Genomic DNA, 25,291 nt, shown 5'->3' with positions numbered 1-25,291 from the left:
AGATCACCAAACGACCAAATGGCCGGGACAGAGGAGAGATGAACATAGTGTCAAGAGATGAAGTACGTTAACAAGAGATGGCATTTGCAAAGTACACTGTGTGCTGCATTTAATCTTTTGAGACATCATGCCTTTCAAGATAAAGAAGCAGGACCAGCCAAAGCTGTCCAGAGTATTGCAAAGTGAAAGCTGTGAATTATTTGTCAGGAATAGATATTCACAATAAAAACCCTAAACAAGCGAACAATGTGGTAATAATAGTTTGATGATCTGCTGACTGAAGTGAGACCTTTCAGATCAAGATGGTCATTTTAAAAAAGATTAAGTAATTAAGGAGAGGGAGAGGAATAATAGGAAATTTAGCTGTGTTATTCTAGATCTTGCTTATATTTTTGTTGCAGCTAAAATCTATTATTCTGTATTCTGTTCAAGATTCTTTATGCACTTTCAAATGTCTTTTTTCCTTCTTTTAAATAAAGTTTTAAAAGAATGTTACTTTGGAGTTAAAAATTCAAATTGATCTTTTAAAAATCATTGACTTCTATTTCAGAAGTGCTTTGCTAAGGTTAGAGTGCAGTTTATTTTAGCACAATTTTTTTTTAAAAAAATCATCCTGTCAAAACCTATTGGCAAGTTCCCATGATGCTAAAATGAATACAGAAAATAGTTTTATCCTGAAAAGTTATACACCATCTTCTCTTCTGCACAAATTGCACTGTTGACATGAAGTCAGCAGCACATGATACTGCTAGAGGGAAGAGAGAAGAAACAGGAAGCTTGCAGTCAGAGTTACCAACCTCCATGTGGGACCTGAGTCCAAACTAAAGAGCTCTGTTCCCCTGGAGGAAGTTGCAGCTTTGGAGGGCAGGCTCTATTGCATCACATGCCTGCTGAGCTTCTTTCCCTCCCCAGACTTTACCCTCTTCCAGCACTGCCCCTAATGTCCAGGAATTTCCTTAAGCCTAAGTTGCAACCCTATTTGGAACATCCCCAAATGGGGGGGAAGGATAAAGTAGTTTCTGCAGACCAAGTCTGAAAGAAGCACATTACTGCTTTATATTTATAGCCAAGCTTTGTGTATGAATTTCTTCCATCTCCCACTTTCACAAACCTCCAACAAGATGGAGCTCTGACCTTCCCATTGTAAGACAGGAAATTAGAAAAAAAATGTGGGTTTTCCTAAGGCCATAGTTGAGCTGGATTTAAATCCGTATCTATTATTCACAGAAAATTGGCTCTATCACTGCATATGTTCAGTATTCAGCATAGGGGTGGGGAGGTGCTTGTAGAAACTTGAATCTAGTAGAGACCTTGAAGAGCAGAATACAAGAGCCAAAAGGATTTCAACTAAATGCTCAGGATCAGAGCAGTGAGGTCTCTAAGGCCTGGGCCCTCTCACATAAAGAACAGAAAGAGCATAAGGCGGATAAACTACAAAAAAAATCAACACAATCACGGATTGACACCTTCTGGCTCATCGCTTCATCTTATCACTTGATGACTCCATATTGGATGACAAGGCAAAACACACAGTCTTCAATGAAAAGCACTGCACGGGGGTCAGCAATATGATGAGGTGGAACTCCTTTGATGCAGCTGAGTGATGAACCAACTCTTCCTTTCCAAACTTATGTAACGCCATTATATCATAAAAGATCCTTAAGTGCAAATTTCTACCTTAGTATCCGAGTGACTTTGATGTCAACTAGAGATTCAGAAATATTTTTTTTTAAGCAGACTAAGGAGGCTAATAACCACCACCCCACTCTAAAATTGGTTTCTGGGAAGTTCCATTCGACCAAATAGGAAATTCCAGTTAAAGTGCAATATCAGAGCATCAGCTGCAAAACATTTATTGCCCAACTGTGATTATTGTTCACATTATTATAGCAGAGAAGACCAACTAAGAGCCATGTGGAAAATTTCAGCTAGAGGCCAGAGGGCATCTGCACTCAATTACAATCAGCAATGGAGATGCTACCCTGAAAGAAGCTTCTATCTATTGCTTACCTTCGTGTTGGCGCATACTTTCCCTTTCTTGTAGTCTTTGTGGCAGCCTCTCTTATCCAACTTGGCCCAAAGTGCTTTGGCTTTCCAGTAATTAAGCTTGGACTTAAGCTTGTGGTAGAAAGTACGGTAGTCCTTGGGCTTAAGCTCCAGGTAGTCACAGAGCTCCTGGAAGGCCTTGAGAGTCCCTTTGCAGGTTGTGGCCTGAACAAATCGGTCAAAGAGGACGTGGGCCTGGTTCACCTTCTCGTTACTCCTTCCCTCCATGCTTCCCGCTTAGCCACCAGCCCTTCTTGGTTTGCTGGCAGCTGTCCCCCTTCCAGTCCGCCTGTCTTTTGGGCTACTGTGTAGCTCATCAACAATTGCTTCTTTTAATCCATGTGCGATCGTAACCTAAAAAAAGAAGAGAGAGAGAGATTACCAATCTAGGCACACTTGGTTGTTGGTAAGTTGAAGTGCTGTAAAAACAGGACTGGGTATGTACCGTGCTTTAAGTCAAAATTCCATGACAAGAAAAAGCAGGACTTCGCAAACGGCACAATTTATGCCCACTTACAAGCAATTCATGTGGGTTTTCTTAATTCTCCACAAGGTATTTTATTCCACTTAACAATAACAAAAACAACAACAGATTTATATACTGTCCTTCAGGACAACTTAATGCCACATTCAGAGCGGTTTACAAAGTGTGTTATATTATCCCCGCCACAATCACCCTGTGAGGTTGTAGGGCTGAGAGAGCTGTGACTGACCCAAGGTCACCCAGCTGGCTACAAGTGGAGGAGTGAGGAATCAAACCCGGCTCTCCAGATTAGAGTCCTGTCTCTTTTAACCACTATACCAAATTGGCTCTATGGATGGAAGTCACTACACTACAAGCCATGTTCCCTGACCTGTGGAAATTATGTTCAGCCCCCTTCTCCCCATCCTGGACATCTCAGATTTCATTAGATAATATCCATACACTTTCAAACCAATTTTGAGAGCCATGGGGCTAGAACCTTAGGTTTTTTTAAAGCCAAGAACCAAAACAGAAAAATACCCCAAACCGAATCTGAATCCAATGTTAATTTCTATGCTTGTGTGGTATGATCACAAAAATCACCTTGAATTAGAACCTCCTACCCAAAGAAAGCAATGAAAATGATTGTGTGGTTTCTCTATGAATAGCAGTACCTTAATGACCTAAAATTCTATTCAGTTCACTGTTACCCATTCATATCCAAACTTAGTCCTTGAAGGACCACCTACATTTCATGTGAGCCCACTTATCTACTATGGTTTGCTTTGGAAGCCCTTGTTCTGGGCACCCTCGCCTCTAGAGGCATTACAAGTATGCACCAGACCTAGAGTCTTTTAAGTTGTGGCACCTCAGTAATAGAACTCTTTCCACAGTGATTGGCCTGCTTCTAAGCAGCACATTTTTATTTTCCCTGGTTCCCCCCTCCCACACATTCATTTCCTGACCTGTGCTTTGATAAATATATCCTAGCATACCTGAAAAAACCTTGCAAGCACTCTAAACCATTTATAGCACTTTAAATCGAATGGATTTTATGTAAATTTGTGGTTTTACCCCTAGCCTTATTGTTGGTTGTGTAGGCTTTTGTTGGTATTTTGTATGCAGATGGAACAAGACTAGAGAGATATAGTCCCTACTAAGCACTCCAGTCAACATTCTGACCACAACATTCTGTACCAACTGTAGCTTCTGGACAGTCTTCAAGAGCAGCCCCACATAGAGCACACTGCAGTAGTTCAATCTAGATGTTACCAGGGCTTGCACCACAGTGGCAAGATCTTTCCAGATCAGGAAGAGCCACAGATTGCTCGCTAGCCGGTTCTAGAGAAAGGCACCCCAGGCCAATGCTGCCACCTGTTTATGCAACAGGAGGCCTGGGTTCGACAGCAGCACCTGCTTGTTTAGGGGGAGTGCAACCTCATCCGGAATAGGAGACAACCTGATTCCTGGATCAAACCTCCCCCCCCCCACCCCAGCATTTCCATTTTGTTGGGATTAAGTGGATAAAAGTGGTAACAGACAATGAATTCACAATGGATATAAGTTCTTGGCACTAGAGATATAAGCATTAATTCAGACACCTGGCACATCCATAAACCTGTCCATCAATAGAGATTTGCTAATGAGGCCCTGTTGTATGTGACCCAAAAGGCAGAAATAAGGTGGGTGAGCACAAGGGACACTGCCTTTTCTGTCCTGTCCCTTCAGTAAGAGAACTCGTTGCCCTCTTCAGCGTGCCTGACAATGAGTCCTTCAACTTTTTAAGTGCCAGAACACCCCTTGCCCCACATGTTTGGCTGGTTTCTTGTTACAGTTGTTTGTTTGTTTTTATTTGATGAACTCTTCCGTCACCTTCCTCATATTGCTTAATCCTCATTGCTCACTGTCAGCTATTTATTATTTATTTTATTTTGTTTATTTAGATTTCTATTCCGCCCTCCCCACAAAGGGCTCAGTTTCAATATGCGAGGGATTGGGGATAGTCACAGAATTGAAACAATAAAGAAAATACTGTCTGATCACAAAACCTGCTTTTCTCTCAACATGTACATAATTGAAATAGCATTCCCATCTTGAAACGACTCCACTGGTTACCAATTTGTTTCCAGTTCATGGTGCTGGCATTGGTACAGACCTTTACAGCCCTACATGACCCAGGACCTGCCAACTTCAAGGACTGTCTCCTTCATTATTAGCCTGTGCACTACTTCAGGTCTCCTTCGATACTTCTGCCATTGGCCCCTATAATGAAGCTATTCATTTGACCACCACCATCTTGGCTTGCTCATTTTCAGTCACAGCTCTTCAGAACCAGCATGCCAAGAGCCCCCACACATACCTTAGCCACATTTCACAGACAGCATAAGTCCATCTTGTTTATTCGGGCTCTTGAAGGACATTAAGTTGTGAGCTAGTGGAAGAAATTGAAGGTCCTTGTTCTTATTATTGATATATTAACAGTGTGAAGTTGCTGTCTTGGTTCTTTTTGGTTGCTTTGTAAGTTGCTTTAAGTCACTATGTATAGTGAGAAAGGAAGGATACAACATTTCTGAGACAAAGATGGAACTGAAATAATAATAGTTACGGAACTTACAATAAACAACCAATAAAATCAGAATCCACTACTGGACTGAGGTAGTCTGTGGTGGCTATAAGAAGGAGATGTGGCTGATCTCCAGTTCAAATGTCACCCCTGCCACAAATTTACTAAGCAGCTACAGACAGCAAATTTCTCTCCGCCTTAGTACCCTCTTACCCACCCCAAGCCTGCAATACAAGGATAACGTTACTACTGACCAACTTGAAAGGACTTGTATAGATAACAAGGTAATTGAACACTTTGAATGCTATTTAAATTCTAAACAGTATTTCCATGGCATGTAAGGAACTTTATTTCAAAAAGGGAAATGAAGTAAAGATATGGGCCATAAACACTACAAAATGAGAAGCAGAAACTGATTAACTCAGACCTCCTTCCTAGTTAAGATCTTTAAAAGAGCTCATATTCCCCGTGAACAAGCTTGAACACAGGGTTAAGGAAAGTAAATCTACATAGGACTGTTACTGGAAGCAGGGAATGGACAAGGTGGACTTTGGTTGCCATTGTTCTCCCCCAAATCACTCAGAAATAAGATTCTCACTGATGAACAACACAATAATATGGTTATTAAATGATGCCATTAAAAGAACTGATCCATTTCCATACCTTACCCCCACCAAAAGCCATGCACTCTCTCCTTACAGGCTAACAAAAGAGATTGTTTCCCTAGCAGCTTTCTTGAAAAATATATTCAATTAGCTTGACACCCGTGCTTCGCTATGGTATTTAACTTTAAATCCAGTTATAATACTTAAGGGTATGTAACTTTTTAAAGTTTGCGTTAGGGTTGCCAGCTCCAACTTCGAAAATTCCTGGAGATCTAGGGAGTGAAACCTGGAGAAACCGGGGTTTGGGGAGGGAAAAGACCTTGGCATGGCATAATTCCACCCCCTCAATTCTCCAGGGGAATTGATCTCTGTGGCCTGAAGACCAGTTGTAATTCCAGGAGATCTCCAGCCACTACCTGGAGGCTGAAAACCCTAGTTTGTGTGGAGTTTTTTTTAGTTGGTTTTGTAGTATAAGAGCATAGTAACAACTGTCTCTGGGGGTGGGAGAGGGGGATGAGGTGTGGAATGTTGTGAGCCCCAATCAGCCCGCATATGCAAATGACCTTGAAAGGCTGGTCCAATCAGAAAAGAGTGGCCAAGCTGGCAGGGGGCAGGGGTGCAAGCAGGCAGCAGCCTGCCAGCCACACAGGGAAAACACATTTTACCTCGTTTTACCCCCTTAGGGGGTTAATTTCTTAAAATCTCTTCTTAGTGGGTGTTTACATCATGAAATGAATGTTCTCCCCAAATTTCATGTTTCTAGGTCCAGGGGTTTGGGCTGGGTGTTGATGAGTCTTTCAGGACACTTGTGTTTATATAGAGAGATTTATTTTACTTCTCAAAATTAATTTCAAACAGATAAGGCACCTTAAATTTATGATGTATCAGAAAGCCTTTGACTGGGTAATATGCAATCTCAAAAGCCCACAAGCTTTCTATAGGCACTGGAAGCTTGAGAGAGAAAGAGAGAGAAAGTATATAATGCTTCCAGCTTCATAATACTACCGTAATATGAAGCTGGCAGCATTATATCTCAGGAATGCAGCACTGCTCAGATTCAGTTCTTGCCAACACCAGAAAACTGGCATGCTACTAATGTAATGGTACGGATTCTCTTTCAATACAATCTTACTAACACCTGGAGAAGTACAAAAGCACATAAATAGAGCTGTTGACAGTGAAGTCAAGAAAGAATGTCAAAATGAATCTATAATGGCCCAGCAATTTTGGCAAAAAGGGAGCTTCTCTCAATGGACTTTTTAGAGGGGTCATTTATAGAAGTGGATCAGTTCTTTGAACAGCATCATTTGAGCCAAGAAATATTGTTCCGTTCTCTGTATGTATACCATATTTTAGAATTTCAGCTTGCAGCTTTTAAAAAAATATCAAATTCCTAGCCCTCATAGCTGCCAGTGCATAACAGTGAAAGTAAGTATAAATCTTCAAAACCAGAGACAGCAAGAGGAATTTTCACTAACTAGCGCTGCAAGCAGCAGCAAAAATTAAGCAAGTAGCATTCAAACATTTCAAATGTGCAAAATGCATACAGAAAACAGAATTCAGTTGTCCTTGGGTCAGACTATGATTTACTTCAGTGCAGAAATGTGAGGCAGTACAGAGAATATGGAACTTCATGAATAGACAATCTTTATGTAGCATTCCCTAATTCAGAGCCAGGAGCCTACACAGACTTTACAGAGTTGGGGACCAAAGAGAAAAATCAAGGCTGACAAAAAGGGTTCAGTAACACAGATATGTGAATCATCTATACCGTTGTAGCAGCTTATCTCATTCTCCCTGCCTCCATTTTTCCTGACAGCAACACTGTAAGGAAGGTTAGGCTGAAAGTACATGAGTGGCCCAAGGTCACCCAGCAAGCTTCCAAGGCAGGAATCGAACTTGGGTTATGCAGATCCTAGTCCATCTCTCTAGCCACCACACCATAATGGCTTTAGCCCCACACAAAGGCTTACTCTGAGGTTCAGCCATTACTAGGTTATCAAATAATTCAAACATCCAATACAAGAGACACTAAAAGCCCACAAACTTCCATAAACTTGACACACACACAGAGGCAGGTTTCCACAGGGAGCAAGGCCCATCCTGGCCACATGGACACCTCTCTATTTTTCTGATCCTGAGCCGGTACAGAGATTACCACCTCACAGACACTCTTGATCTCAAGAGGTTGTGATACGAAGAAGAAGCCAACACCTTTATGGCATGCACAACTTTATATGCCAAAAGGGACTTGATAAGTCAAAGCCAGTTGTGCCCAGAATACCACAGCAAGGCAGAACAGACCCTGAGGTGTCATCAAAATATGTTCCCAGGAAGCACCCTTTCAGCAGTCATTTCTACATTGGTTGAAGATTCGAAATAACCAATATCACAATCCCAGTTTACATTTGAGCCTGTTAAGAGCTTGTGAGGCATACATTCAAATAAAATAGGGTAACAAAACTAAATAGGGTGACAAAATTATAATCTTGTCAAGATGAACTGCCATTAGTATACCTCTCTATCACCTCAGCTGCAAATTCTAGGTACTTACCTAAAGTCTACACTTACCTAAAGTCTACACAGACTTGGTAAATACACAGAACATAGTCTAGATGCTGCATTGTTACCATTACTACATCATAAATGGAGTCAGTCTCGCGTATCAGCTCTTGCCATCAGCAACCTGGGTCTGTCCATTAGTAGATACTGTCTTTGCTACTATAAACAAAAACTCTCATCTATTCCAAACGAGGAGAGCACCATGTACTAAGCAAAAGCGATAGAGGGCAGAGAGAACACAGACTTCCAACAGCAGCTGTAAATAAATAGTCCCCGTTAGCCAACTGTGATTGGGTTTCTTTCTTTTTTTAAAAAAGCAGTATTTTTACTGGAATGAAGGGATGGCCTGAACTCAGATCCAACTCCTTCAGATTCTTGCTAGCTTATTTTTCCTGTTCTTGGCAGGGAGCAAGCCAAGGCAAGCTTTCACAGTTTATGCTTACCAGTATGCCCCTGCTCTGTGTGCATTCCTTAATACTATGCAGCAGTTATTATTCAGAGTTTCAAGCAGTGGCCACACAGAACATGGCAAAATACGCTTAGCAAAATCATGCAATCCCTACTCTCTGGAGAAGCACGGCCAGGGGGCAGCCAGGCCGAAACATAAAAGGTCCTACTAAGGTGAAACCGTACTCCCCTAAAGAGTTACTGCAATATCCATAAATGCTCAAAATCTGGATGAGGAAACTGCATTTTTTTATTAAGGAGATCATATCTTGAAATATACTGTAGATGCAATGCATGCGAAATTTCATTGTTTATAATATCCTATCTGTAAACATAAGAAGTTACTTTAAGATAAATAGGAGTTCCTAACACATGTTTGGTGAAGGTACAATGTTTTACCAGAGACAGTGCTAACCTTGGTTTGCTGCCTAGCCCTGGGTAAGATGCCAAGCATTTTTGCCAAGCAATGCCTTGTGATCTCAAGGGTACGTGTAAGCTACAAACCTTACAGAGAAGCAAGAAGCTTCTTTAACTATTAAAGAATACTTTACATCGTGTTTTGTGGTCAATCATTATATATATCATAGTTAAGGAAAACAAAGTACAGACAGGTTCCTTGCCTGCACAGGACTTCTTTTACAAAGATGGTGCTCTCCCTATTTTATAGTATTTTTGAGAAAGATCTCAAATACTCAAAATGTAGTGGGTTTTCTCAATGAAAGGAACTTCCAAAACTATTGGGCTATCTTTATTTGTTGCAACATATCCTTCTTTGGAATTACAGTGGGTGCTAGTTCTCAAGAAACCAAGAGATGCACACAAAGTAATCCATCCAATTCTATCCATCTGATAGGCTTGGAACATAGTCATGCTACTGAGCTGTTGTAGCGTAGTGGTTAAGTGGGCTTTGAATTAGAACTCTGCTGGTTCAACGCCTACTCCTGCCATAAGCTCAGCAAGTGGCCTTGGGTAAGCCACTCATCCCAGTCCTAGCTCTCCAGCTGGATTGTGGGGATAATAACAACACTGACATTAGATCAAGATGGGTAGCTGTGTTAGTCTATCTGTAGCAGTAGAAAAGAGCAAGAGTCCAGTAGCACCTATAAGACTAACAAAGTATGTGGTAGGGTATGAACTTTCATGAGATACCATCTGAAGAAGTGAGCAGTGACTTACAAAAGCTCATACTCAACCACAAATTTTGTTAGTCTTATAGGTGCTACTGGACTCTTGCTCTTTTCTACAATACTGACTTTGTTCACTGCTCCAAGTTGGGCACTAATCTGTCTAGAAGGGCAATATATAAGCACACTTATTATTATTGAATCACAGATAACAGGATAACCTTGCTGCACATCTTCTACCCCACAGCATGACACATCAACTTTACAAGCACACAAAGCATGCATATTGTGAGGCCACCATGTTATATTTGTTGAGAAAGCCACCTAAACCTTACCCTGCAAGATTTACATTTGCTCCCAGTACTTTCAAGGCTCAAGGCATTGAACAGGTGAGTTATGTACGATAGAGAACACTTGCGAACTGCCAAGTGAACATGTTTTCCACATGCCTTGGGTTTTCCTTGACCTTTTCCAGTGCTAAGTAATGTCACCTCACCAACTTCATCCCAAGACTTGCTTGGAATATTTCAGAAAGGGTAGTTTTTCCTGAAATATTTATACAATTAGCTGCAGAGCAGGGGCTTAATTACAGCTCTGCACAAGGACCTCTTTTTCCAACAACACTCCACTGAGTGTTATCATGCATAATAACTACCATCAAGTACAAAAATTAGTATCCTCTAGCAACATTAACCACTTTTTTTTTTTTAACAAAACTGGCAGAGGTGATTTTTCTCAATCGTTCCATAAAAGCATAGAAGTCAACATTACTGACTCTTTTTTTGAAGGGATCAGTAGTTCTTCCAGATAAATCAAACCAAAATAAAGAGTGTGGAGACCTGCATCTTCTCAGAGATTCTGTCCAGCTCCCCAAATCACTTTAGTGCATCAGATTACACTTGTGCGCCCCTGTTGCTGACAAAATGCTTTTTATAGCAACAGGGAGCATAAATCAAAGAACACTCTGCACAGTGTAGCGCCAACAGAGGTCTACAGAGGGAAGCTGAAGTTAAACTTAGCTGGTCCACGCCTCCTCCTAGTTTTCCTACTTTGTCGGACAAACAAAAAGGTTTGGAGGAACTTTGGGATGGTTTAAAACAGGAAAAGTTAAGAAGGGTCTTGGGTAATCAGTGTCACTACATTCCAACCTTCCCAAACATTTTGTCTCCATCTTGCATTGCTTCACAACAGAAGGAAATAAACTAGGTGCACGTAAACAGATGAATAAGGATTATATCAGCACCCCTTTCCCGGGGAGGAAAGTGGGCTAGCAATATAAGGAACAGTCAAAGCTTCCTTCTGTATGTAGCTTCGGTGATTTCCATGTACCTCCTTCTCTTCCCATTATTGCCAGGAATAGCCTCTCCTGTAAATCGCTGGAAACCTGGGGGCAGCAAGCCAGAGATCACAGGCGACTACAAGGGAAGGGAGAGATGCCTGCCAGGTTTCCAAGGTATCAGTATGCATGCCTATGATTTTCTGCAAGTTGGCAGCAGTTTGTATGTTTTGTCTTCAGGCATCCAATGCTGACTCAGAACTTCTGAACATTCCTTGGCTGAGATGCTATAGTGGGGTTTGCACAGAGCGGGAGAGGAGAAGGAAAAGGAAGAACGGGGTGTCACAGTCTGTGCAGATGTCGGCAGGAAAAGGGCTTGCGTTTCTTTGCACAATGCTGACAAACACTTGTTGACTCATGTCTGCCAGTACAGCTCAGGATCTCTGCCCCCCTGCACAGAACAACTGAAGCCACCAAGAAAAATATCACGTTGGGGCAAGCGAAGGGGAGAGATGCAAAAGGCCTCTACAAGATGCTCGTTTTTCACAGCGATTGCTAAAGCTATATTACAGACAGCTGGTATTTTCCCAGCCCAGAATCAAGAATTTAAAGGCCTCTTTACACATTAGGTTTTGAGATGTAGGTTTGATATTTTTATACTAAAAAATGTAAATTGCGAATGCAATTTGGAAACTTGTATTATCACACAGATAGCATTGTTAAAGAACCCGTAGGCTGAAAAAGGTTGGGGACTCTGATCTAGTCACTCCACAGCAAGGCAAAATCATTCACCCCGTGAAATCCCCTGCAGATCAGCAACTCAAGCAACTAATTTGTTCAGAATATATATATTATGTCATCTTTTCAAGCCCGTGGTACTTCTCTAGTAGAGACACTAGCACTAGGCCTTGTGTGTCTTTACTATCCATTGTCTCAGGAGGGTGCCAAGGATAAGACACCGGCTGGTTGGACATTGTTTTATTTTCAAAAGCTGGTATTTATAATAAAAGAACACACCAAGCTTTGATTTGACTCATTATCAGGGTACTTTCTTTCACATCTAACTAACTAAGCATGGGAAGATGCAGCATTCTTGTGTTCCAATTAGCAAAGTAAACCACCAAAATTCCTTGCAGGTGTGATCGCAATGTGTGTAATTTAGGTGCGGTTTTCTCTTTCCCTGACTTCAATACAGCACTAAATACCTCGTGGGTAGACAGACTACACAAAAGAGTCTTCTGCCAATTTCTACAATCCATTTAACCAAACCTCAACTCCACACCCTGAGGTTGTGTTCGCAATAGAAATATTTACTTGTACGACGGCAGGCAACAAGTTCTGCACCCTTTGTTAGGATGGGCATTAAGGCTTCATTTAATCCAGCGCTCATCACAGCAAAGGCCCAGGAGGTGTTCTAAATGGCAGCACTTAGGCCTGAGATCCTATGAAGTAAGAAAGCCTTTGAGCATGTGCAACCTGGCAAATTGTGATCCCAACTAATAGTAACAAACAGCCCTGGATTCCAACTCATTTCCCATCACAAATGAACTGCTGAACAAGTTTTGCCCCAAACAATACACATAACAATGCCACGCCCCTGTCTCTGCAACGGAAAGCCCTCAATGAGAGGGATCATAATTTCAGTTCCAAGCGAGACTTACTTTTACTTCCTAGTGGTGTCAGCTCGATCTGTAACTTGATAGGGAACTATACTTGGGGGCATCGCTTGTACATCAGCACGCCTTATGTGCATGCTGGGCATGTAGCTGGGATAAGATGCTGTGTCCAAGGCTGGGTACAAGCATCCCTTGTCCAACACCTACAGCCTGAAGGCTCCTTATTGCAGAAGTTCATCTTTCCAATAGGTAAGAAGTTGACAGACATCCATGGGAGTAGGTGCATAATAATGGTAAGAAGAGTCTTCTTGCTGGCTGAGACAAATGGTCCATGTAGTCCAGCATCCTTTCCCAAAGTGGCCAGCGAGATGCCCCCTACATAAAGGGCATGCAAGCCAAAGCCTCTCCAATTATTCCCCCCTCCCCAGTACTGGTATTTATACCACTGACTATTAAGTCCCATTTGATGATGACTATGATGATGATCTCATTGAGCCATCATGGCTAGTAGCCACTGATGGAACCTATCCACATGCATCTGCCTAATCCCCTTTAAACCTCATGTAAGCCAGTATGCATCACTGCATACCGTATCAGTGAGTTCCATAAGTTACCACAAAGTTGGCTGTATTCAGCCCCTACGGGTCTATAATTTCTTAGGCGGAATCTCATCTTACACTTTAGCAGAGCACTGTGGAAGAGAGTATAGGAGCCAGTGTTCCGCATGAGAAAGTTAATGTGATTTTATCCCAAGATCCTGCGCATTAACATTGTTCACTGTTCAGCCAGCAATCTTGAAATAAAGCAGTATGTGCTTCCTCAAACAAACCTTGAATGTCGCCTCATTCTCCCAGCAACTCTCATTACCTTCCCCTCTGCACCTGATATACTACTTTTCAGCTTTCCTAATATCCTTGATGGCAAAAACCCAGGAAGGTCCTTTAACAAACAAATCTAGTTAAGGACAAGATGACCACACAGGGCCAGCCTGCCTTCACTCTTTCTATTGAAATCGGAGGCACATCAAAAGCTGGGCTGTGTGTCAGGTTTCCCTTTAGTTCTACATAGTACATGAGAACAGGTGAACTTCACCAAGCCTGCAGCGGATTTTGTGCTTTAGGGCTCAACTTTAGCCAGCTTGAGTGAGTCACTGACTAAGAAGTCATAACTGCAGCATGTACAAAGAGTGCACTGATGCATCCAAAAAGAATGGAAAAAACTGCCTGAGGGTTAGGACATCTCTCTCTCTCTGCTGGACTTTGCCTTATAAGAACACATGGAAATCAACTGGAAAACCAAAAATAAATGCAGAAAGGCCAGCACGTATCTGTATACTAAGTGTAAGGCTTCAATTTGAGTTTAAAATCCAGGTGTCCCACTTTCAATAGTGGAGTGGCTAAGGGACTGAGTTGCAAACTAGAAGTCAAATCTCACTTCTGCCATCACTCTGTGCCCTTAGGCAAAAACATCACCTTTCAACCTAATCCTCTGAAACACTGGGCTGACGGGAGTGGTCTACCTTGCAGAGTTATTGAGAGTAGAGATGGGCACGAACTGGGGAAAAAACGAACCATGCGGTTCATCGCATTTCACAAACCACGAACTTTCACGAACCTGCCCCGGATCACAGACCGTTTCGTTTGGTTCGTGAAAACATCACATCCAGGTCAGCAAATCATCACTTCCGGGCCAGCAGAAAGTCACCTCTGGGCTAGCAGAAGGCCACTTCTGGGTCAGCAGAAGGTCTGCAGGAAGTCCATCCCCTGTTGCCTAGGAAACTGATTGGTGCCAGGCTGTCTGCAGTGATGAACCAAAAAAACAAACCAGCCTAAAGTTCGTGGCAGCTCGTCAGAAATGGGCTCTGACGAACTGCTAGCTCCTGAACCACGAACCGGCCTGGTTTGTCAGGAACTTTGGTTCGTATTTCGGTTCGTGCCCATCTCTAATTGAGATGAATGCTGGATAACAAATGTGGAATGCTGTGAAGATTCTAAAGCACTAAATGGTGTTACATATTTATGGCTATCTATGGCTATCTATATGCCGGCCCAAAAAACAAACACAACAACTATCCAAGTACCAATGCAGTTTCATGTGACTGAAACCTCCATATTTTTTAGAAAAATCCCTCCACATAGCAAATTAGCACATCTGGCAGAAAGGTTCTATAGATTTCAAGACGTGCTAGCTTTCCACATGCAGGGAAATATTGTGTGAGGAGGAACATGCAGTCAAGTCAGCTGACCAACAGTCTTATGTGGTACACCCTGGACAGAGGTGGTGAGAACTAGGGGTGTCAGCAGGTAATTTGCTGCTTCCCTACATAAAGAAACACTGAGGAAATCAATTCAGCATACACAGAGAGAAACAAATGCAGTTTATGACAGCAATTTATGACATCACCTTATATGGAATCAGGCTACTTGCCCATCATACTTAGTATTTTCTTCTGCTGACTAGCTGTGGCCCTCCAGGATGTCAAGCTGGTAAACTACCCCAAGATCCTTTTGCTGGAGCAGTGAGGGAATGAGGCCTGGGAACTTCTGCGTGCAAAGCATGGCTCTATCACTGAACCATAGCATTTCCCAAAGGGGCAACACTGAATTTGGCCTGACAAGCTGTAGCTCAGAGCTTGATAAGCTTGTATTTCGGTACAGCCTTGAGATGGATCACACGGCTACATGACAGACAGGACAATGTATTTCCCAGGACCATCACAATAGATTTTAAGAAACTGTAAGCCTAGGTCTTGTTCAATACGTCCTTGACTTTCATTCCATCAGCACTCCCCATCAAAATTGTCCACTGTCTGGCTTTTAATTAGTGAATATTGACTGCTGCTGTCTGGCATATTAACCACTATATTTATTAGGATGTTTTTGTCTGAAATTTTAAAACTGTTTTATTGCTTTATTGATATGGAAACTGTATGAAATGTTTTTTATCTGATGTAATCTGCCCTGAGTCCGCTTGCAGGGAGGGCGGAAGAGAAGTCTAAAATAAATAAATTAAATAAATAAACCACCACTTCAGCCCAGCACACGCCCAACTCGGCAGAGACCACTAAGTGCAGACTATTATGTGGTCCAGACCAGGCTGAGGTCATCTTTACCTGGATCACCGGGAGCCGTCTCAACATGATAGCTGCTGTGTTCAAGTGTTTTGGCTCAGGTATTCTGAACTTTGATGCATACTTTTCCACTGTGTTTCAGTAAAGGGTGGGGCAGCAATAGTCATAAACATAATTATGCGATGGTCATGGAAACCAGCCCAACAAAAGTCTCCTCCCAGAGAGAAGATGGCTCTACTTTCTATTCATCCTCAGTTGCATCTTGAGAAAGGAATATACAAAGCCTCCTAAAGTAAGTCTTTAAAAGTTATTAGACTCTAACAATTTAAACTAACCTATCTACTCACACTGGCAGTCTAAAATAAACCAGCTTTGATAAAGATTCCGTGTTTGTTCAGGGGGATTCAATTCTTACCTCCTTGGCATCTAGACAAAGACCGTTTATAAGACCAGGAGCTACGTTTAAATGATTTTGCAGGCATGAAGTAGATGACGGGCGTCAACTGAAGGTTCAGAAATCATGAAACTCTTTTTCAGGCTTGCAGGGCACCTGTCCCCAAAAGAAGCATCTATTCACACAGCCCAACATCCCCAGTAAATTAACTGGATGGCTCAGAGACTCATCCTGGCTAAGTGATACAGAAGTCGAATATAAGAAGAGGCCCACTGGTCCAGCCATTCCTCCAACCAAGAGCAGAACTTTTGGCCTCAAAAAGTTTTCCCCAACACTCTTCTCAGGGACACTTGAGACTGAGAGCAGAACCACAAGTGACAAAAGGCACAGGTTGGACACTTGTCTGCTTCCCTCAAGTTTTGATGGGAAATGTAGGCGCCCTGGTCTCGCAGCTTGGCTCTCTGACTGCTGTCCAATGGACTTTTCAACTGTCACTTGTCCAACATTCCGCCAAGCTGCCTACATTTCCCACCAAAACTTGAGGGAAGCAAACAAGTGTCCAATCTGTGCCTTTTGTCACTTGTGGTTCTGCTCTGAGATGCCAGGGAGTGGGGCCTGAGACCTTCCGTCATGTGCTCTACTGATCATTCTCAATTCTCACATCACCAACTTTCTGAGGTCACATTTTAGACCTTGTTCATGAAACTGGCATCATCCAGCTTACCAGATAAGGAAGAAAAATAACAATACTATATCTTTAAAAGACAGTATCACAATAGCTAAGCTACAAAAAAGAATGAGGCTATTAGGGATGAAAACACAAAGAAATGTCTTTGTATCTTGCTCAGTGTTTTGTCAGTGCCCCGCCCACTGGAGAACATCTTTTCTACTACTGTCTTCAACTCTTCACCTTATTCTGACACCACTCTATACAATATGACAGCCTTTGCAATTCTACAGAAAGTAATCCCAGCATCCATTTATTTCTACAGCCATAACGTATTACACCCCCACACACTACAGAACCTTTATTAACACATAATACTCTAATTCCCACCAACAGAGGGCAATAACACACATAGAAACTAGCAAGAGTCCAGTAGCACCTATAAGACTAACAAAATTTGAGACTTTCAAAGACTAACAAAAATTGTGACTTCCGTGAGTCACAGCTCACTTCTTCAGATACAGCTGGAATGTGAGTCCATCTGTTTTTATATCATGGAGAGTAGAGTGATTTCAGATGGCGAATGGCAACAGCAAGTAAATGACAATAGCAGGTATGACTGGAGTAGGTGGTATATGCAGAGGGGTAATAGGTGTGGAGAAATCAGCATTGGTAATACAATAGGAAGTCTAGGTCTTGATTCAATCTGGGTGAATGCGCTGTCTTGAGCTTCGTTATCAGTTGCAATTCAGCAGTCTCTCTAATCATCCTTTGAAATTCCTCTGCAGGAAAATTGCTACTTTCGCTTGACTCTCCAAGATATAAGGACAAGTGACCTCACATTCTAGCTGTACCTGAAGAAGTGAGCTGTGACTCATGAAAGCTCATACTGTACCACAAATTTTGTTAGTCTTATAGGTGCTACTGGACTCTTGCTCTTTTCTACTGCTACAGACGGACTAACACAGCTACCCATCTTGATCTAGAAATTAGCAAGTTACTGATTTGGCTAAAGCATGGACTGCAACATTATAGAAGTGTGCAACCTGAAGACAATCAAGGTGCTTCCAGCACATTCTGAACTGGCCAGCTGTGTGCACCTACTAATAGGTCAGGAATCAAAGAGCCTTCATGTCTCATCTGCAGCACAGTTCAGGACCCGATCCTTCGCCATCAAGCTCTCTCAAGATGTAAGCCACGTTCACTAAATACAATTTGCACGCCAGTTTTTCAGCTGTTCAGAGCACTTTTCAGACATGTCTATGGAGCTTTTACAGCAACAGTATAGGCATGGTCATAATCAGCCCCATGTATTGCAAAGGAGAGAATGGCTCTCCCAAGGTCACCTGAGCAGTTTGCAAAGCAGACAGGAACTCTGGGAAACAAGCTGCACAGCTAGTTCCTGCCAAAACGTGGATCCTCTGGTTCCCCATACAACACATGATCACCCTTCAGTTTTGATCAGGGCAACTATAATCTCCTAGTTCCTTATTCATAAATCAGTTACATGAATTCAAATCTGTCATGCAGGTAGCTTATCTGCACTGTGCTCTTTTCTGTATGCACTGAGACTTGGTTTCTTTCCATTTTCATACTCTTCAAAGCATTCTTTCATTCCAAACTTAAATCCCTTCTTAACCCAAGCCACATCAAACCATTATTCTGATAGTTCATCCTATTCCAATTTTTGCTACTCACCCAAACCCTAAGATACAGCAACTCTGCCACACAATTTAAGGCCAGAAGATCCAGCACAGTTGTTACAAAAAGATTAGCTAGGCTTCCCACATAATCCCTATTAGAAGCTTCATACCCAAGACGATCACACCTTACCACATCTCCTTATTAACGAGAAAAAACCAAAGCTTAAATGTTCATTCCTATTAGATGAACGCTGTACCAACATACGCCCCCCCCCCCGCTTTACTATTCAGGAAGGTTGTTAAAGGTTGCTAACACACAAAGCAACTGCTATGAAGCTCTTGAAGAGGAAGGCAAAGCAGTATCTCGTTTGCTATGCAAAGGATCTCCCTCTCTCACACAGGCTTCCCGGAGGAGCAACGACCCGGCTTTTGCAACACTAACAGCTGAACAAGACCTGAGTGTTTGCCCCCAGGGGAGAATTCCCACCTTCTAACTTAACAGTACTTGAGCACAGGGTTACAGCATTTAAAAATAGCAACTGGGCAGCATGTTCCCTCCTCAGCTTGGACACCAGATTCCCATTTGGATGCTGGAACTAGTTTGCAGTAAAAAAGGAGGGGGGGATTCTCCTCCACACAACAGGCATGGCTGAGACTCCAAAGAGGATGCCAAGTTAAATGCCTTGAGTAAGGAAAATCAAAAAGAGTCCAGTAGCACCTTTAAGACCAACCAATTTTATTGCAGCATAAGCTTTCGAGAATCACATTTCTCTTCGTCATGCATCTGACGAAGAGAACTTGATTCTCGAAAGCTTATGCTGCAATAAAATTGGTTAGTCTTAAAGGTGCTACTGGACTCTTTTTGATTTTGCTACTACAGACTAACATGGCTAACTCCTCTGGATCTTTGAGTAAGGAAAACACCCGTTAGGAAGAATACAATTCGGGTGTAGCACCTTAGAGAGCAACTAAATTTCCAGGGTGTGAGCTTTGAAAGCTCTTGAAAGGCGTTACTGGATCCAAATCTTGTTGTTCTACTACAGACCAACCCACCTGAAAAGCGTTTTACCAGAAAGAAGATGGAAGCTGCAATTTGCTCTCTAGCGCCCCCCACCCCCCCCAACCAGGCTATGCTTACACAGCTTTCTCAAGGAATGCATCAACCTTTGCTTCCGAAGCACCAGCAGACACGTGCTTGAATTGTGCCACACTGAGGCGGCTGCAAAAAGTCTTTGGTGCACATGGCCCCCAAGTGATGCTTAGGAGAGACTTAAGCACTACTTGTTTCTTAGGAGCAATCCAACAGAAAGAAGCAGTCCAGCTTCTCAAACCCTTCTGCCCAGTTCTGGTCCCTGATGACTAACTAGCCTTGTCCTTCTTGTGATTTCAGGAGCAGGATGACACTCCTTACAGGAACTTCGAATTGCTCTGAAAGAACCACGTTCCCTGAAAAATATACAACTGATCTGACCTGAATTAAATAAAATGAAAATTTTCATGTAACATTCCATTTGGAATAATTTTATTTATTTACTTTATTTATACTTGCCTTTCTCCTTAATGGAGACCCAAAATGGCTCACATCGTTTTCCTCGCCTCCATTTTCCCCCTCACAACAACCCTGTGAGATAGGTTAGGCTGAGAGGGTGTGACTGACCCAAGTCACCCAGCAAGCTTCCATGGCAGACTAGGGAATTGAACCTGGGCCTCCCAGATCCTAGTCTGATGCTCTAACCACTACGGCACATTGGCATAAGGACTTGAAAACCTCATACAAAGGCAAAGGAATGGCACATGCAGCACCCAGCCCTTCCCTTTTACATGGCTTGCATATCTCTGTTACCTTGTGGACTAGGAACTGACTGTGTCTTGTAAAAAAAATGCAAATATTTTTTATTTATTTATTTCGGACTTTTATTCCACCCTCCCCGCAAGCAGGCTCAGGGCTGATCACGTCATTTAAAACCATAATAAATATCACATGTCCCATAAAACCAATAAAGCATGTAAAAAACAATCAGCAATTCAGCATTTCATACAATATCACCGGCAACAGATGGCAGCAGTCAATATTATCTAATTTGATGCAGATGGTGGATAAAACTAATTGGGAAGGTTTAGATCGTTTCTCTTCCCTTCTTACCAGGCTGGCGGAGGCCTGGAGCAGCCTCAACCATATGCCTGGCGGAATATCTCGGTCTTACAGGCCCGACAAAAGGATAACAGATCCTGTCGAGCCCTAGTCTCAATAGAGTGTTCCACCAGGTTGGAGCCAGGACCGAAAAAGCCCTGGCTCTGGTTGAGGCTAGGCGGGCCTCCCTGGGGCCAGGGACTACCAGCAGCTGTTTCTCCCCTGATCAAAGCGTCGTCTGGGGGATATATGGGGAGAGGCAGACCTGCAGATACGCTGGTCCCAGTCCGCACAGGGCTTTGTAGGTTAATACCAAAACCTTTAATCTGATCCAGTACTCCACTGGCAGCCAGTGCAGCTGGCACAGTATAGGTATTATATGTGCCCTACTTGACTCTCTTGCAATAACACACGTAGCTGTATTTTGAACCAGTGGAATCACTCAAGGGCAGCCCCGAGTAGAGTGGGTTACTGTTATCCAGTCTAGAGATGACTGTTGCCTGGATCACTGTAGTTAAGTCGCGGGTTGAGAGGTAGGGGACAAGTTGCCTGATCTGCCGTAGATGGAAAAAACAGGATCTGGCAACCGCTGCAACCTGCACCTCCATTTTCAGGGAGGCATCTTGAATCACCCCCAAGCTCCTAACCCTCGGAACTGGCGCAAAAAGGCTGTACCAGACCCTGCACTGAACTCCTAGGAAAAGCCGTGCTCAAGTTAAGTTGGATTTGCTTCGGCAGCTGCATGATGCCAAAAGTACTTATGGGTCTTTATCCACAAATTGACATAAGGTAAAAACTTCTCAGAACACCTTGCATCAGACAGAAGAGGCGATCTAAAATAGAGAGACCATTTCCTGCTTACAGTGAAACTTCCCAGAATTTAGCTTCTCCTTGCAAGACAAAATCTGTTTAATGTGGAAAACATGTACTACTCTTCTCCTTCTCAAAATGGCCACATCTTGGCACTCCTAGTAAGAACAGCAAAAACACCAGCTTGAACTGGCAGCATGCCACACCACTATGTTTTGGTGTAGTTAGTGCAAACAGGAAAATCGGAAGATTGGCCTTGACTCATTTGGATTAGATATTGGGAAGTCAAACACATTAAAACGGTGCTATTACATCAGGGAAAAACCAAGACCAACACAAGGATAGTACTCCAACATAAGGGTCTGATGGCTGTCTGTAACAGCCAAGTGCACAGAGGGTGGCAGAGAGGATATTCAGGCAGCAACTGTACATTCACATGTTTAAAATTAAATAACTTTAAAATTGCTTGCCATGATGTCCAAAGAGACCAAGCACTGCAGAGAGTCACGAGGAAGCAATCCACACGTGAAAATGCATTTGCATTCTATATCTCCTGGATATGCGGGAAAACAAGATGGCAGCAAAAGCGAATGTAAAAATTTCATCAGAACACGGATGAAACACTCTTCCTGAGTGTGCCAGCTAAATGAAATCAGTACCTCTAACTGGTGGTCCTGCAAAGTCAGAAAAGAGCTTTCCGTCCTTTCCTTTGTCTTCACACCCCAGAGTCCTTCCTGAATTGGGAGAGGGTCACAGTAGATACCAGGACTGCACAAAGAACTCTGCTGAAGTTCAGTGGTATGGTGCACACATTGCATACGGAAGACCCCTTTGCATAGTCATAAGAATCTCACATAGCAAGCCTGGGGAAAGACCTCTACCCAAGACCTTGGTGAGCCACTGGCAGCTGAAATAGACATTGCTGGGATACGTATGGCTTGCTTTCCTATCCCCTACCCCAGCAGAATCTTCTTTAGTCAGAGCATAAGAAGGAGCAAGAGTCCAGCAGCACCTATAAGGCTAACAACATTTGTGGTAGGGTATGAGCTTTTGTGAGTCACACAATATCTGAAGTGAGCTGTGACTCAAAAGCTCGTACTCTACCACAAATTTTGTTAGACTTATAGGTGCTACTGGACTCTTGCTCTTTTCTACTGCTACAGACAGACTAACTCGGCTACCCATTTTGATCAGTCAGAGCATGGGTCTTTTTGGTCAGGGCTCCAGCCACGTGGAATTGCTTGCTTGGGGAAGTCGGGAGGGGACCATCTCTAACCATCTTCAGAAAAAAATGTAAAGCAATTTTGTTTGAAAAAGCATTTCATTAAGGCTGAGGAACTTTTAAGTCTGAAATAGGGTTGCTATTTAAGCCAAGCTGTGTGAACTTTATGGTGGTTAGCCAGTACTGTTATTGTTGTTGTTAATATTCAACAGTTGAATGTTTTTAACTGTGTTCTCAATGGCTGTTAGCATCTCTTTTATGAGCCGGCTTGGACCCTTCAGGAGAAAGGCAGTACATAAAGATTTTACATAAACACACCCACTGGTCTGGCTCAGTATAGTACAGGTTTATGTATTCACATGTAGGAAAATCCTGGATTTGTATAGAGTTATTTGGGTGATATAAATTACACCTTGTACTTGTGCATTCTCCAAGACAGATCCTCCAAGGGAGGTACTCGAAACAAAATGGAACTCATTACATTTGGGGCCTAATACGTCGGTGGTCTGATGCTACAGTGTATGTTCTAGCTTCAAGCTACATGGGAAGACTGAGAGATGGTTCCCCCTTCAATTCTGACAATCTCTGGGGGTCTTTACCGAGTTGAGCCTCTGTTTGCCAGGCCAAAGACATTCTCCCTCACATTGTGCTTGACCAAAGGATGGTACAATCACTACTGACATAACTTTATGACTTTTGATTGTCTTTGCCTTCCCCCAAAGCCCCAAAACGAATCCAACATTACATGAGAAACCGAAGTATGGAGTGAGTTTGCAGCCAAGGTATGATCAACAGCGCTCAAGCAACTGTGCAGGCTGAATTGATGGTTATCATCCAACACTCAAGTACTTTTTAGAAACTGGCAGCTACGAGGAAATTCACCCCTTGCTTAGAGAGCAGGTCTCTGACAACAGTAAACTATCACTCTGCAATCAGGCCCGCTTTGAGGCTTTAAATAGTTCTGAAGAACCTAAATCAGAGATTGTGTGCTGTACTGAAATACCCTCTTCTTAACAGTGCTATAGTACCAGAGGGCAGCGTTGTGTGCAACATAACACAGCAACACAAACCATTCCATGCCTCTGGCAACCTACAGTGTGTAGAAGGTTCAGGGGGCCCAAACAAGGGGGGGGAAGCTATTCAAGGAAGGTGGCCATCCATTTTAGTCATGCGCACACACACACAAATGACTAAGTGACACACATGCAATCACAATCCAGAGCCAGTATCCCTTTTAGTGAGCTCTCTTATTCAGGAAAGCAAACCAAGAATTCTCTCCAACTGCCTCTTGGATGCTCCACATAGAGCAGGAGATCCTTTGATGGTCTTGGGTCCTGGCAAATATTGAACTTTGCTCTCCCCTGGAACCAATCCCATCACAATCACATTGATAAAGTTTGCAAAGTCACAGGGAGGCTCAGGAAAATACGGGGAAAGAACTCTTTGGAGTAGGGTTGCCAATAACAGGAAAGATGAAGGGAAATGCTTGCAGCACTAAGGAGCAGTATCTTGTTATCAGAAGTCGTTACCTTCGCTCAAGAAGCTTGAGAGAAGGTGATGGGCTTCTGATAACAAGACAGGAAAATGGAGGCGACTGTCTGGAAACATTTACCTCTGGGTTGCACGTTATGCCAATGCAACTTCTTCAAAAGGAGGGGGGACCCCTCCCTGCATCATGAAAGAAACTAGTGAAGACCGGGCTGATGGGATGAAAAACTGGCTCAAATCAGCTGTGTACAGTCCCCAGTCTTCTTTTCTTCCCCCAAACAACAGGATTAGAATACTCACTAATTTACTGTACTTGTTTCTTGGGACAGTGAACAGGTCTTGCAATTAAAAATCTAACACGTCCCACAGAAACAAGCCTACATAAGTAAAAACTGATACCAACGGCAAATGGGGACAGGTGATCAGATCAAGTTTCATGCGCCTCAACCACCCACACTCATGTTAGGTTACTGAAGTGGCTCAGCCAGCCTCCGAGCAACGTCCATGCTGGGCCTAAAAATAATTATTTACAGTATGTATCTCTTGCCTTCCTATAAAGATAATTTGATGCAACTTAAAATTGAAAGTATAGAACCAAGCTGTAAACCAACAGGACTTGTAAAACAGTTACGAAAGAGATAAAACAGTAGCACTGAAATACAGTAGATAAAACAGGAAAGTTCTTAAAACAACCTAAAACCCACATTAAAAGCGCCTCTAAAGCCTCACTAAAAAGATAAGTTAGCTAAAATCTACTGCAGATAGTCTAAAAAACTTGAGGATTAAAAGCATCTTCGCCTGGCATCTAAATATATAGCTTTGGCACCAGGTGAGCTTCTGTAGGAAAGAAGTTCCAAAGCAGAGTTGCCACCACTGAGAAGGCCCTGTCTTTGGTGCTTACCCACCTGGCTTTGAGTACAGGTTGGGCTCGTAGGACAGCGCTAACCGGCAGGTCCTTACAGGCACCAATTTAGTCTAATATTTTGTAAATGTTACCTACATAAAATTTAAAAACTGTGGGACAGCAGATCCTTCCTCTCTATAGACACACGGGCTATGGACTGGGAGTTTATTTTTCATTATTTAATCCCCAAACTTCAATATAAGTTTAACAGTAGCTATTGTCTTCTTTCAGGCTTCTTTGAGCGGATGAATGATACCTCT

At 42.7% G+C, this 25,291-nt stretch overlaps 1 protein-coding gene across 2 annotated transcripts in view; it reads right to left on the bottom strand.

The window, feature by feature from the left end:
• MICAL3 (microtubule associated monooxygenase, calponin and LIM domain containing 3) overlaps positions 1-25,291 on the bottom strand; it is a 231,435-nt gene that overhangs the window by 144,749 nt on the left and 61,395 nt on the right. For both annotated transcript variants that reach the window (XM_054987717.1, XM_054987716.1), the window contains exon 2: positions 2,011-2,400. In XM_054987717.1, coding sequence (XP_054843692.1) covers positions 2,011-2,274 — 264 coding nt within the window. In that variant the 5' untranslated portion in view covers positions 2,275-2,400. The remainder of the gene's footprint in view (positions 1-2,010; positions 2,401-25,291) is intronic.

The sequence above is a fragment of the Eublepharis macularius genome, chromosome 9 (assembly GCF_028583425.1).
Source record: "Eublepharis macularius isolate TG4126 chromosome 9, MPM_Emac_v1.0, whole genome shotgun sequence".
NCBI classification, from domain to species: domain Eukaryota; kingdom Metazoa; phylum Chordata; class Lepidosauria; order Squamata; family Eublepharidae; genus Eublepharis; species Eublepharis macularius.
Note: the sequence above shows the minus strand (reverse complement) of the source record. Positions and strands in the feature narration are given on the sequence as shown.